This window comes from Oenanthe melanoleuca, chromosome 5 (assembly GCF_029582105.1).
Source record: "Oenanthe melanoleuca isolate GR-GAL-2019-014 chromosome 5, OMel1.0, whole genome shotgun sequence".
Taxonomy (NCBI): Eukaryota; Metazoa; Chordata; class Aves; order Passeriformes; family Muscicapidae; genus Oenanthe; species Oenanthe melanoleuca.
The window spans coordinates 7569464-7582901 of NC_079339.1; the positions used below are offsets into that span (position 1 = coordinate 7569464).

The 13438-nt window shown below is 38.9% G+C and overlaps 1 protein-coding gene across 1 annotated transcript in view; it reads right to left on the reverse strand.

The window, feature by feature from the left end:
- Positions 1-10946, reverse strand: part of SHANK2 (SH3 and multiple ankyrin repeat domains 2) — a 247754-nt gene extending 236808 nt beyond the window's left edge. The window contains exons 1-6 of the mRNA XM_056493219.1: positions 10734-10946; positions 4522-4725; positions 2733-2804; positions 2491-2599; positions 2096-2247; positions 1113-1280 (exon numbers count right to left, since the gene is read on the reverse strand). Of these exons, the coding sequence (XP_056349194.1) occupies positions 1113-1280; positions 2096-2247; positions 2491-2599; positions 2733-2804; positions 4522-4725; positions 10734-10937 (909 nt within the window). The 5' untranslated portion in view covers positions 10938-10946. The remainder of the gene's footprint in view (positions 1-1112; positions 1281-2095; positions 2248-2490; positions 2600-2732; positions 2805-4521; positions 4726-10733) is intronic.
- Positions 10947-13438: the final 2492 nt, after the last annotated feature.

Here is a 13438-nt window from a genome sequence, read left to right on the forward strand (position 1 = left end):
TTCCTAATCCAGGTGTAAACATTGATTTATTTAGCATTACAACCAACACAGGGGGTTTGGAAAGCTCTATTTCATTATGAGAAGTAATAACCTTATGTGTATGAGGCTGGAGTTTAAAAAGAGGGACATTTTCTCTGTATTTTCAGGGAGTCCAGATGGAGTAATACTTTGATCTAGACAATCCTTTTCACCGACATCCTCAGAAAATATGGTAATAAAATAATTCCTTTATTTTCCCCTACTCTAGAGATGGATCCAAATAACCTTGACCTGGACCCACTTAGTGAAAAAGCTCAGATTCCTGCCCAAATGTGGGTGTCAAAGCTACCTCCCATTCATCTCCAAGAAAAAAAGAAAAAAATCTGTGTACTAAAGAATTTAGTGCACAGAAAATAAAGTGAGTCAGGATGACCCAGTAAGACCTTTAAGGTTGATTACTTGTATCTTTATCACATACTACAGCAGTTCCAATTTCTGTAATTATCCAAACTCATCCATACAGAAAAATGATAAAGTAGCTGCAGCAACACTGGGACTGTTAGAATCTTTAAGCTTCATCTATTACTGACTTTATCACTATGCAAAGGGAAATCAATAAAGCATTTTTACACAACTGCTGGATAACATTCAGGGGTTTGTGGAGAGGATAGTGAGATGCTGATTGACCAGCAGGATCCTGAACCCAAATCTTCCTGTAGAGTTCAGCAGAGACAAGGGGAAAGCACTCTGACAAAAACACAAGGAGCATTATCAAGGACACTGACACTGGCATCTAACCAAAAGAATGAGCTAAATTTTCCTACTGAAGTGATATGAACAGGCATCTAAACTTCCAAGAATCCACGACATAAATATGACCAGTGCAATTTCTGCAGCAAAATCCACAATAACCACAGGATTTCACAATTACAGAACACCACTGGAACAGTTTTCTTCTTCTACGTCACCACAGCAGGATGCAAAGTGAATAAATAAAAAGAAGTAGAAAAAACAGATAGAAAAAGGAAGAAATTTCATACTTCAATGTGCACCAACTTGAAAATAGCACTTAACCCCAGAACAACCATGGCACATTTCCTCATTAAAGTCCAAAAAAAGCAAATCTTTCCTACCTGATGAATTTCTTGCCATCCATTTTCATCCTTGCAGCTGACTGTAGCATGTTCATGGAGTAAGAGCTCACAGCAGAAAGGATCTCCTCCCACCACGGCCGTGTGGTACAGTGGGGTCAGGCCACAGCTGTCCTTGTAGTTGGGAGATGCTCCCAGCTCTAAAAGGGTCTGAAAGCAATCACAGACTATGAAAAATAGATTTGAGAGGGACTTCCACCTATTTTACCTGAAAAAAATCCCTGAAAAAGTATGTATAAGGTTGATACTCGACATAACATCTCTTGCTCACCTATTTATCAGCTGGTAAGAGTGGACCACAGCCCAAAGTTAAGCAGAAAGAAGAAGAATTAGGATCTAAAGAACCTTGGAAAAATTAGGATATAAAGGGATCTATGGGGATGGCACAGAAAGGAGTTCAGTTTCCATCCTCTCTCTAGGTTCAGAAATGTCAGCTCTGAAAATGCTGCATCACCTTTGCAATACATTCACCTCTTCAGTTCCAAAGTGCTTTTTCAAAAATGCCATGCAATTTGAGCATCTGTCAAAGGAAACAAGCAAAAGCCATAAACCTAAGACTTAATCTAGACCATCAGTGTGATTTAAGAATACCTGTTAAAATACAAAAGAAAACAGAAGACAGTGTGTTAAGGCATCATGTGCAATCCATGCCACTGGAAGCTGCTTTCAAAGAGGTAAGTGACAATAATGCTATTCCTATTTCCTCAGGCAGATCTCAGTGCATCAATGAATAAGCTTAAATTTCACCACTTTTTCTTCCTATCAGAAATTAAAAGGCTCTTTATCGAAAGCAAATGCTAAGATTTGAAAGCTGCAAGAAAGCACTAGAACAAGCACATCTTAAAGGATCCATGGAGGACAATACAGTAATTAACTGAAAACAGTCTCCCTTATGCAGTCTTTATACAGTCTCTTTTTTTTTTTTTTCATAAGATAGCACAAAATTTTCTCCTGAAAGCATTTACCTTGAGGGCTACTTGGTTCTTGGCTCTGGCAGCTTTGTGCAGAGCTGTCATTCCATCCTTGGCTCTGAAGTCTAAATGTGCTCCTCCATTTTTCAGGGCTTTTATCACTTCTACTGTATTGTCAAGCTGAGTTGCCAAAGTTAGGGGTGTTTCTAAGGAAGAGAATAAGATGCATTTGGGAAAAGGTGAGCAAAATGATAAAATAAATTACTTTATAAAATAATGTTTAAAATACTGTTCAAAGAAAGCCATAATACTGTCAATTATCTCCTTTGGACAGTAAAGCCCTACAGATTCCACTGGCTCAGAGTTGTGAAGGAATGTGTGAGATTCAACCTGTTAAATTTAACTAACTCAAGGCACTCCTTTATGCTGCTTAGTTTTGTTGTTCTGACCTCCGCTTTCTAAGTCATGATAGTTTGGGTCCAGTCCTCGGTCCAACATCTTGGTCATTTTTTCCACAGAGAGATGATGGACATGATCCATAAATTTTTTCAAATTGGCCTGAAACAAAGAATGAAAAGTGAATCATCTTCTGACTTCAAAAATAAAATTTTGACTAAAAATGAAGCATTCTGTAAACTGATGTCAGCACCCGCCGTAGGTAATTGCTAACTCCTGCAGGAAATTGGAATACCTTTGTGTGAAGCTTGGCCAGCTGCTTTTCATCAAGGTTGAACTGTCTGTACACTCTTTTCTTGTAGCGAAACTGAGGGAGGAAAAAGAAGGAGAAACTTTAAAAATTAAAAACTTAAAACTCATAATATCATTTTCTGACCTTACCAGGAAGTATCATCCATGGTGAAGGTAGATTTAGGCAAAATTTTTTAAATTTTAGAAATAGGCTCAGTATTTCATGTAGTTTTACATCATTTAAGCAAAATTCATATCTTGTAGGAATACACTGAGATCAGTGGAGGTGTGCTGGAAATGAGATCAGCCTCCAGAATCGACAGAAATAAGCAAGAATTACACTGAAAAGAGCTTTTCCCCAAGGATTTCTGTGCACTTTCATTTATAGTCTCATGCAGAAAGAACTGGGAAGGCATACTAAATAAAAAAATATTGATTTCAAAACTGCAGCTTAGCATTTCTGAAATATTAAAACAAAAAACAAACAACCAAAAAAAAAAAAAAAAAAAAAAAAAAAAAGAAAAGAAAAAGAAAAAAAAAAAAAGAAACAACCAAAAAAAAAAGGGATACCTGAAAATCCCTTAGTCAAAGTAAGAGGAACTATGGGAACAGTCCTCCTGATGTTGAACAGGACTGGTTTTATGAATGAGGTTCTGAGGATTGCCTCTCTTTTTGGCTGAAACTGAGTCACATTTTATCCTGTGAGCAGGTTGGGTACAGTAGCAAGATCTGTAGCAAAAGTCATGGGGCTTTCCATAGCTCTAATTTACCATTCTCTCATTGTCCCATGCAGAATTCCAGGAATGCAGCCTGTATGTTGGACAAGGGACTGCACTGAATGAGGCTTTAACACTAGTTTTTCACAAGATCACTTTTAACACCTCAATTGCTGCAGTCAACACTCATGAAAAACAACAGGAAAAAAATAAAGTGGCTGTTTCATTTGCTTATAGTTGTTGACTGAAACTCTGACATAAACTCCTAGAAAAGGGAAGACCTGAAGCCCTCTCAGTACCCTGGCTCTTTTCTCTTGGATTTGTGTTATAGTGGAGTAAAGTCTATTAACTGCACATTATTGATGGTTGATCTGCCACCATACAGGCAATATCAAAATTAATTAAATGCCAGTTTCGTGCCCCAGTTTGCTGCTGTATTGCATGATCTGGCTCTGCTCCAAGTTTGTCCAGTACCATAAAAGTCCTGCCCAGCTTATTCCCAGCTGCAGAGCCTCCACAGGAGCAACAGAGAGGGAGAAATTCCAGTATACACCCTCTCCTCCCTTGCTGCCTTCCCAGGAGACAGACAGAGGCAACCTGCGTACTCTGAAGGATAGCACAAAGGGAACTAGGTGGGGGTTAAAAAAGGCTTCACTGAGACAGAAAATTCCCTTTGGGAGAAAGCAAAGGCTGGTTAACCAGCAACTGCTACACTGCTATTGCAAACCTAATCCCAGACCCAACAGCTTTGCCGAGAGCCTTACATTTCTTTATTAAATCACTGAATAAGATACATGTTCTGTGTCCTCAGCAAAGAAAACTCAAAAATGCACTGTCTCAATGATGCCTTGGGTTTCCAGGCATCACCAGAAGAGCTGACTCTGCAACATTTTGGGGATGGAGCAGCTCCATGAGCAAGTATTTCCAGCACTTCTCTGAGCAGGGGTTCTAGCTCAGACTTGCAGCTAAGCATTTATTTCCCAGACACAATTCAGGTGCATTCAGACACCTCCAATACAGTGCTCTGCACAGTTTGTATCAGACTAGAAATGCTTGAGATGTTAGATCTACAAATACCTCGAGTGAAGGCACTCCTTTATTGACCGGCTGTGGGTATTCCCTCAGAAGTCGCTCCTCATCCAAAAACTTCCCATCTCTTCCATTGCTTGCAGGCTGGAACAGTCCATAATTCAGGACATCTTTCAAACTCTGGTTCAAAGTGCACAAAATCCGCTGCTTTGCAACCCACACTGAAGCTTCTGGGTTAAATCTAATGCATTTCTGCAAAGAGAAGATATTATAAGGAACTTGGTCAGTGAAAAAAAAATTAAACAGCATCTTACATTCTAAAATTCATGAATATAGTGAGTATTTAGGAATATACACAATAAGTATACAAATTCAATGACAAAACATTGCTCAACAAGAATTCTATTTCAGCTGTGCATTGATGAAACCTAATGCACAAGTACTGTGAAAACAGGACTTTTCAAGTCCTTGCACAAACATCAGGGAACACACATATCCTTCCTCAGAGAGAGAGCACCTTCATGGGAAACCTGTTCAAAAGGGATGTTACAAGGCGTACAACTATCCACTTGATTCTTGGCTGTTCTAATATCAGTTAGATCCACAGGGATTTCACAAAAAATGGTATTCAGGCAAGAATTCTACTTCCCTTTTAGCTACATTTATCTGAGGGTAAGTTTATGGCAGGAATGATACAAGGTGAAGCAAATGACTTGAAAATCTTGACAAACTTTTCCAGTTCTCTGCTTCTTACCAAGCTGGAATTCAGGGACTTGAGAAGTTTAGGGATTTAGCCTACACTGCAGTCACTGGTTCCAAGGTACCAGCAGATGGCAATATCTAGAAAAAAATTTGGTGCCTCTGATGTGCATCCTGAACACACAATGCTGTTTCTGCTTTAATCCTTTACAGTCTTCAAGATAAAATGTTAGACTTTGTCACAAGTAAGGTTGGCTAGGAAGCAGCCTTCATTTCCCTTATTTATTTTATATTTCAAGATGCATTGTGAAAAGTTTGGGGGGCTTTATATGTTGCAGGGAAGGAGAGAGGGACACAAAGTAGATTGTAACAAGTATTTTCTTTCCCAAATATCCCAGTAGTTACAGTATTGACTCAGCAGCAAGGCCAATCTATTTGGAATCTCTGTGCTCCTTCTGAAGCTCATTTGCCCCACGACTCCTACATGGATTCAAATTTCAATATGAGATTCAGACTCAAACATCAGCACTTTTTAACAAAACTGTCAGTTATAAGGTGTGTAATGAGCTTAACTTCTAACATAATCCAAACATCCTGAAAGATTACAACAAGTGTTATTCAAATGGGAAGATAATTTTGAAATTACGTGTATTTTTTTATCCCAGGAAAATCTTTTGTACATGAAACAAACTAATTTTGGACCTATATGACACTGTTTTGATTTTTAAAATACAAAGCAGTTACTTCTGATCATAGTTTAATTAAGTCTGCTGGCTTTTCATGCACCTGGAGAACCCAACGTGTTCAATTTTGTTCAGCCTATTCTTGTGTTCTCTCTGTTCTTGATGGCAGGCAAATATTTCACAAACTAATTCAGTGAGAGCCCCAGCTCTTCTAGCAAATCATAATAAACAGAAATGGGCTTCTTGTAAAAAATGCTGATCCCATTAGCGATTTATAATGAAATAAGTCCAGATATGTAAAAAGTAAATTGATAAATGAAGAACTTTTTGCTACTAAAATGTTTCAGACTGAGAAAAGTGAAACTAGGGAGAAAAGTCATTTATTTATGCTTTCCATTAAGTCAGGCAGGATAGAAGTGGAGCTGTTATCACTCTCAGAGGCAGGTGCTGACCAAGAGGATAAAAAGGAGAACTCAGATGCTGCATAAGGTGCATTTTCCATCAGCCTGTCCCTGGAACAACTCCACTGTGCTCTTCTGTGTCCTCCTGGCAGCCCTCCAGGCAGGGAGCACCACAGCCATCCCCTCTATCCTGCAGACAAGTCATTACTTACTGCCACACTCTGTACCCTGAGGAAACATCAGCTCAATCACAGCAGGACCTACACACAGGCTGCTCTAGTTATGAAATAAGGAACAATTCATTAGGCAAACATGGCATGGTGACCACAAGGAAAGGAGACAGCAGCAGAGTCAAAAAAAAAAAAAAAAGGGATAATTTCTTCTCATCTTCAATGACAAGAAATAAAAAATTAAAGAATAGGGATAGTTTAGTGACAAGGAACTACAGAAACACATGAAACAAAGATGTTTTGCACTGATAGATACATTCACTGTAAAAAACCATGAAGAACAGCCAAAAATAAAAGCCCTGAGTGGCTCATAGTCACTGTCAAAACCACACTAGGCCCCTCAAAATGCAAGTGTAGCAGCAAGACAGCACGTCATCACTGGCTGCTGAGATGCAAGGTCTATGTGTGGGATGTGAAAGCTCCTTGGATCACAGGAGACACGGTCAATTATAATCTTGCATTCCTGCATGCTGGTGAGAGCAAGTCACTGAGTGAAGGGCAGGATGGGAAGCCAGGCAAAATACAACTCTCCAGCTGAAGGGAAGATATTAATTCAGTAGGAATAAAGCTCATGATACAGAATGTCTGAGGGATATTTATCTGCTTAAAATCAATCAGCAAACATATCTTTCATCTCAGCTATCAATTACACAAACTGTGCTGTGACTGACAGACACAACAAAATGGTTTGTACAGCTGCCTCCAAAAATATGATAGGTCAGGATATCAAAATATGAGTTATTCCTTTCAATGGGAGATGTTGATGTTAAAGATGCAACAGTCAAAAAGAGGGAGAAACAAATGAGAGTTTGGCACCATGGAAAGAAAAGGAAGCAAGTCGCTCATTTTGGTTTGCGCTGTGTTCAGCTTGATTCTCTGCTGAAACACTGCTCTCCATCAGACTGCACTCAGGAAACACAGAATTCATGGGGGGGGCAGGTCAGGAAAACCAGTCTGGCCAGGCTGTCAGCAGATCACCTGCCCAGATCAAGGGCATGTGAACAGATACCAGCATCGAAATGCTTCTCTTATCAAACTGAAGATAAAATAAGGAAGAGCAATTAGAAAGCAGTAGGGAACAATCAGGCACAGAGTGAGACACAGAAGAATACTTGGGAAAAGTTGCAAAAGAAAACCTACAGTATCTATGAGGCAGCAGAGCCTGGAAACAAGTGAAAATGGAGGCATCCCAAGGAAAAATGGGACTCAAGCTGCAGTTGTGACAACTGGGTTCCTACCTTTTTAAGGTAAAAATTACAGAAAGCTAAAAAAGTGTTTTATCTGCAAAGCCAGAGCACTAAAGGAAAATATTCTTAATCCTAAAAACCAACAAATAATAAAAAGTAAAGAAAGGATACAAAAGTGTAAAAAGCAATGCAGAAACAGAACACTAAAAAGTGTCTCCAAATTAAGCTTTTGCTTTATCAAATTGCCACTTACCAAACAACATTTTGCATGGAAAGTCCAAAATAATTTTTAAAACTCCGAAAACCGGGGTGGGAAGAATCAGTAAATGCTCATTATTGCAGCAGAAAGCATGTCAGAGAAGTCTTCAGCAGACCCAAACCCACCTCAGCCTCAGAATTTAATAAAATGTATGGATCTGAGCATTTTGACTTTCAACATAACCCAGAGGAAGCACATAAGTACAGGATAAAAGAAATGAGTGGAACAAGCACCATGTGTTGATTATAAAATGATGAAAACATTCCCTAAAACAACTGGCTGACAGAACTGTTCTCAGTGTCTGCAGCAAAGAGCAATTCTAAGCACAAAACACCATCACTGTCAGAATATCAAGCCAAAGGAGATTTTCTTGACAACAGCTCCTGAAGAGCCAGATTGATTTCACATATAGGCAGCATCACTTGGGATTTGTTCCTACATGGGCTGGAAAAGTAAATGGATACAAGATGACTGAGTCTGGCTTCAGACCAAATAATATATGCCAGATAACATAGCTTTTTTACCTACTCTCCTTGTGACTGTGGAGAGCTTTCCATGCTCTCCATTCCCTCAGGAGTTTTACCAAGCTCAGGAAATCTTTCAGTCACTCGTTTAAATATTCTCCACCCTCCTGTGAGAAGGTTGACACTTATAAAATACAGGTCATGCATAGAGGCAATAAGAAATTACCATTTCTACCAAGTAGTGTTTCACTAAATTGCATTACCACCTGAACTGAGGAGGAGAAAAAAAAAAATTATGTAAGAACTGAAAAGCAATTGTTCTTAAGGGCTCTGTATGAACTTGTCAAGGTTCACATTGTCTTCCAAGCTTCAAACGAGAAAAAAAGAGCAACAAGACAGGCTTTCTACAATGAGTGGTAATTTATAAAGTTTTCCATGGCAGCACATCCGACTTGTGGTGATTGGTGCTTATCTCATACCTGCAGTGAAATAAAGGCAGTTTGTTCCACAGCCACTGCTGATGAGCAAACAATTCTCTGGGATTTTGGTTAAGGCTTTAAAGCTTCCCAGTGGGCTGAATTTCATCTAAACCCCTCAACTTGTTTTCTTTAGAACAAATATAGTCTCAATCACATTCCCTAAAAATCAAAAAAAGCAGAAAACTAAATTATGTTATTTCATGCTTCTTTGATTAAACAGACTAATTTTAAACAACTCGTATGTTAATTTAATCATAATTATACAGGAAATTGGGCCTATGTTTGCTCTGGCTTGTAGCTGTACAACAGCTCAAGCTCTGATCTTCTCCACAGTTTGCTCCACTACATTTAATCCACCAATATTCCTGTTTGCTAACCTGAATTCAGGTTTCTCTTCCCTGCACAAAAAGATCGTGGGCTGATAAATTAAATAAGAAATACATCAGTTGCTTTAGAACTGCTTAAAACAACTCAGTTACTCATCATGAAGAGTTTATTGAAAAGGAAAAAGAAATACAAAAAGTAAAGCAATAAAAATGAACAAATGATAAGATTTATTGTATAAATTGTCTCAATGGTGTCAATAAATAACTTCCTATTCATCTAGAAACCAGAGTAATTAAATAAGAAGGCTTCAGGAAGCTACTATCCTTGTAGTTTTAACAACAGAGTAAACATAGCACATAAAGCTGGTATTTCTGTTCCATTTCCATGGATCTATTCATTGGCAGGGTCACAGATAGAGCAAGCTGGTAAGATCATCAAAAAAGGGCTCCAGAACCACACCTGAGGGCACACTGTCAAAAGAGCTCTTCCCTGTCAGGCTGCAGCCACCCATCTCTATCATTCTAAAAATGAACTTAATTAAGAAGAAAGGAAGAGTTTCATCTGAGACAGATCTTTGATGGCAGCAGGGCATGATATAGCTCTTACATAGCAAAGTGATGTATGTGGCTCACATCCATAAAATGGATGTGTTTTTACAATCATCTTGGAAATTTCAAAAGGCTGGTGCCACCAGTGAAAATCCTGGCAGCAGCATTCAAGGAGACCCAGGGTAATTCAGATAATTAATAACAAACTTGGACAAATTGTGGTTCTAGATGGAATCAGACTCTCCCGAGACTTTTCCCAGCATGACATTGTTATTCCTATCACAGTGCTAGTGTTGGTTTCTCTGGCTGGAAAGTTCAGCAACAACAACCTGTAGTAAAGGCATGGCAGCAAAGGAGGAAGGAAAGGTTTGTTTGTACTTTTTTTTTCCTCATCTTTACACTAATAGCCACAGGCTTGCTAAAAGGGATGTCTTATGTGTGGCAGGGTGACAGAGAAAGACAACAAATATAGTAAAGAGAGAGAATTTGATGACCTCTTGCAGGACCCCAGTCTAGCGTCAATCACAATCTGATGAGAAGAGGAACTAGAGTAGCCATACATATATGAGGCTTTCATAGAGTTAACGTGTAACTTTTCTATTCAATCTTCATATTTTGATGAGATTATGGATTCCTAAGTCACTTTCTTTCACCCAAATCTCTGAATGCAGATCAGAGAGATATTTTGCTTTATGAACATGGCTTTCATCAGATTAACACACTAAATCCACTCCCGTGGAAGGGACTGGTGCCTGTAGTTGAGGCAACCAGTCAGATAAACCACGAGGGTACAAAGCATTAAAGTTAAAATAAAACATGAATTTTGTCTGTAATATGTCAAAAAAAAAAAAAAAGAAAAAACAGGAAAGGAAAAAAAAAAAAAAAAGAAAACAAAAGAAAAGGGAACCGATCTACTGCAGATTGAAGCCAGCAAAGCTAATCATTAATCTCCCTTTGTTAAATTGCAGTGCACTCTGCCTTACCGTTTGCTGCAGGTCAGGTATGATAATTCGAATCACTAAAGTGTTGCTCTGACTGTCTTCCATTCTGCTGCTTGGTTTTTCTGCAGTTGCTCTAATTGTGTCATAAATAGTTTCTTCTTTGGAGCTGTCTGATTCAGACTCAACAGAATAGTCAGAGAAGCTTTGTGCCATTTCATCTTCACTTGATGTAGGGCTACGAGGCATGTTAAAGTTTTTTATTCTGCCAATACAAAGAAGAAAAAGAAAAAAATAAGTTACAGTTCAAGTCTTCAAAATTAATCAGCTACAAATTTTTTTTCATCTTGGAAATAACATGCATTTAACAAGGAAGTTTTATGGTTTATCCTCCTTTTATTTCTTTCTGTCAATTATGTGGGTAGGCAGAGTGTAAGGAAATAAATGTGGCTATCAATTTACTAGAGAAGAGGAAGCACAGGAGAAGGAAAAAAGAGTAATGAAAAAAATGACCTTTCTTCTCAGGCACATCCAACCTCCCAAAGGATCCAGAAAAAAAAGCATAATTACCCTGTCCTGTGCTAACCAGCACTGCTGTAAACTGTACTAAGAGATAGGCCTGGCTCTGAAGTCTCCTCCTCCCAGTGAAAAAGACATTTCAGAGAATTAATGTAAATGCTGTACATCAAGAATCTGCACAGGTGAGGCTTTCATAAAAGTCAGTGTATTCCCAAATAGTGGAATCAACCAAAAAAATGAAATCCTACAGGGAACCAGACAGCCACAGGTGCTGCTCTGTGGTTTGAGGCTCACACGACATCCTTTCTAGCCAACACCACCCAAAAATGTCCATTATACATACTCAGAATTTAAAAGCAGTTTTAGTCTGTGGTATAGTTTAGGCTAAAATGAAAGTCATGTCTATTCCAGACAAAAGACATTTGTAATCAGGGGTCTCACACTAAGAACAGCCGAACATTTTCTTTCAGGGCTTCTCCACCTACAAGAGCAGAAGAATTTTTGTTGTCCCTCAAACTCAAGGCTGCCCGAGGATATGAGAATTATTATTATATGGAAAAATGGAGGAACACATTTACAGTGGAAGAAACTGAAAAGACCAACAATAAACTCTGTAGTGCTTGGACATCACATAATTTTTCAGATTTAGGCCAGAAAAATGCATTATTATTTTTCTTCTTTTCCTGTGAGTAATCTTTTAAGACAATTCCTGTGCTTTTCAACTCAAAATAAAAAATGGAAAGAAAGAAAAGAAAGAAAAGAAAGGAAGGAAGGAAGGAAGGAAGGAAGGAAGGAAGGAAGGAAGGAAGGAAGGAAGGAAGGAAGGAAGGAAGGAAGGAAGGAAGGAAGGAAGGAAGGAAGGAAGGAAGGAAGGAAGGAAGGAAGGAAGGAAGGAAGGAAGGAAGGAAGGAAGGAAAGAACCAAACAAGCAATTCCACTGTCAGCTCACATTCAAAAAGAGACAGTAAGGCAAAAGTGAAGCATAGAAGGGTGAAGTGACTTGACCAAGGTCACTCACAAACCGGGCGACTGTACTGAGGTGCCCAAATACATGTTTTCTACACCGATCTCTCAGCCAGATCAGCCCAAGTAAATAAAGTCAAACAACAGCAAGAGATAAAAAAACATTTTTTACTACTGTGTCTAACACCTTAGTTTAAACCAATTTAGTTCAATTCATTCCCTGTCCATAGCCTGTGACTCCAGAGCAGAGACCAAAGGCTGCCACTGTCATTTCCCATTTTAAGGTGTCCATAGGTCAGCTAGGCAGTGGTGAGTCAGGCCTGAGGCTGGAGGTCAAGGACAAGCACTCCCACAGCACATCATATCACATCCCCACATCATCAAGCCTTATTGTTGTCTCTGATGAAGGACAATTCCAGTGTTATTACCCTCAGCTAGAATTACTAATGAAGACAAAACCAGTGCATTCAGAAATCTGAAAGCAAGCCAGTTCACAGCAGCTTAATGCAAGGCTCTATTTATAAAGGAAAACTCTGCATGCAGGGAGTATTTCCATTTTTTGCTGCTTCACTGAACTGTAGATTAATGCTGCTTTCCAAAGCACCTAAAGTCAATAAAAAGCATAAACATTTCTGTGGCTTCTCTATTTATTTGCCACTGCTAAAACATGTGAACCCAAAATAGAGCAAGGCAATACACAGAATTTAAGGGTATAAGAGGTACAGGCCAGTGAGTATGAGCAGAAAGACATAAAAACCATCACGTGGTTTGTCCCTAAAGCCATCTGAGAGTACAAGACAGTCCAGGGCAGTGGATTCAACAGACAGCAGCAAACTGCAGTTATGCAGCAGCCAAATAGAGTTTGGAGGAAAAAACTTCCTGGCGTTTTGGCAAGCAGGTTTTCATGCAAAAACTACCTAGGAATATCTCATTCTAGAATAAAAAAGGGAAATCTCCAGCTGAAAAACCACTTGCCAGCAATCAAGCCTTTAAGTTTAAGAAATAGTGGGACAAAAACTCATCAACAAGGCACAAGACACCTAATCTTCTGGAAAATGATGCACAAGTAAGCACAGAAAGGATAATGAAGGTTTGTATCCACAGTGGCAAAATGAACAGGATATAGGCCCCACCAGCACAAGAGAGAAACAGATCCTTTAACACCATTTTTTAAATAAGACTATTTGAATACTGGAGAAACTGGCAATTGATTTGGCTCAAGTCATGCGGAGAGGGAAGATCCCACCATTTGTTAACCAGAGCCATTG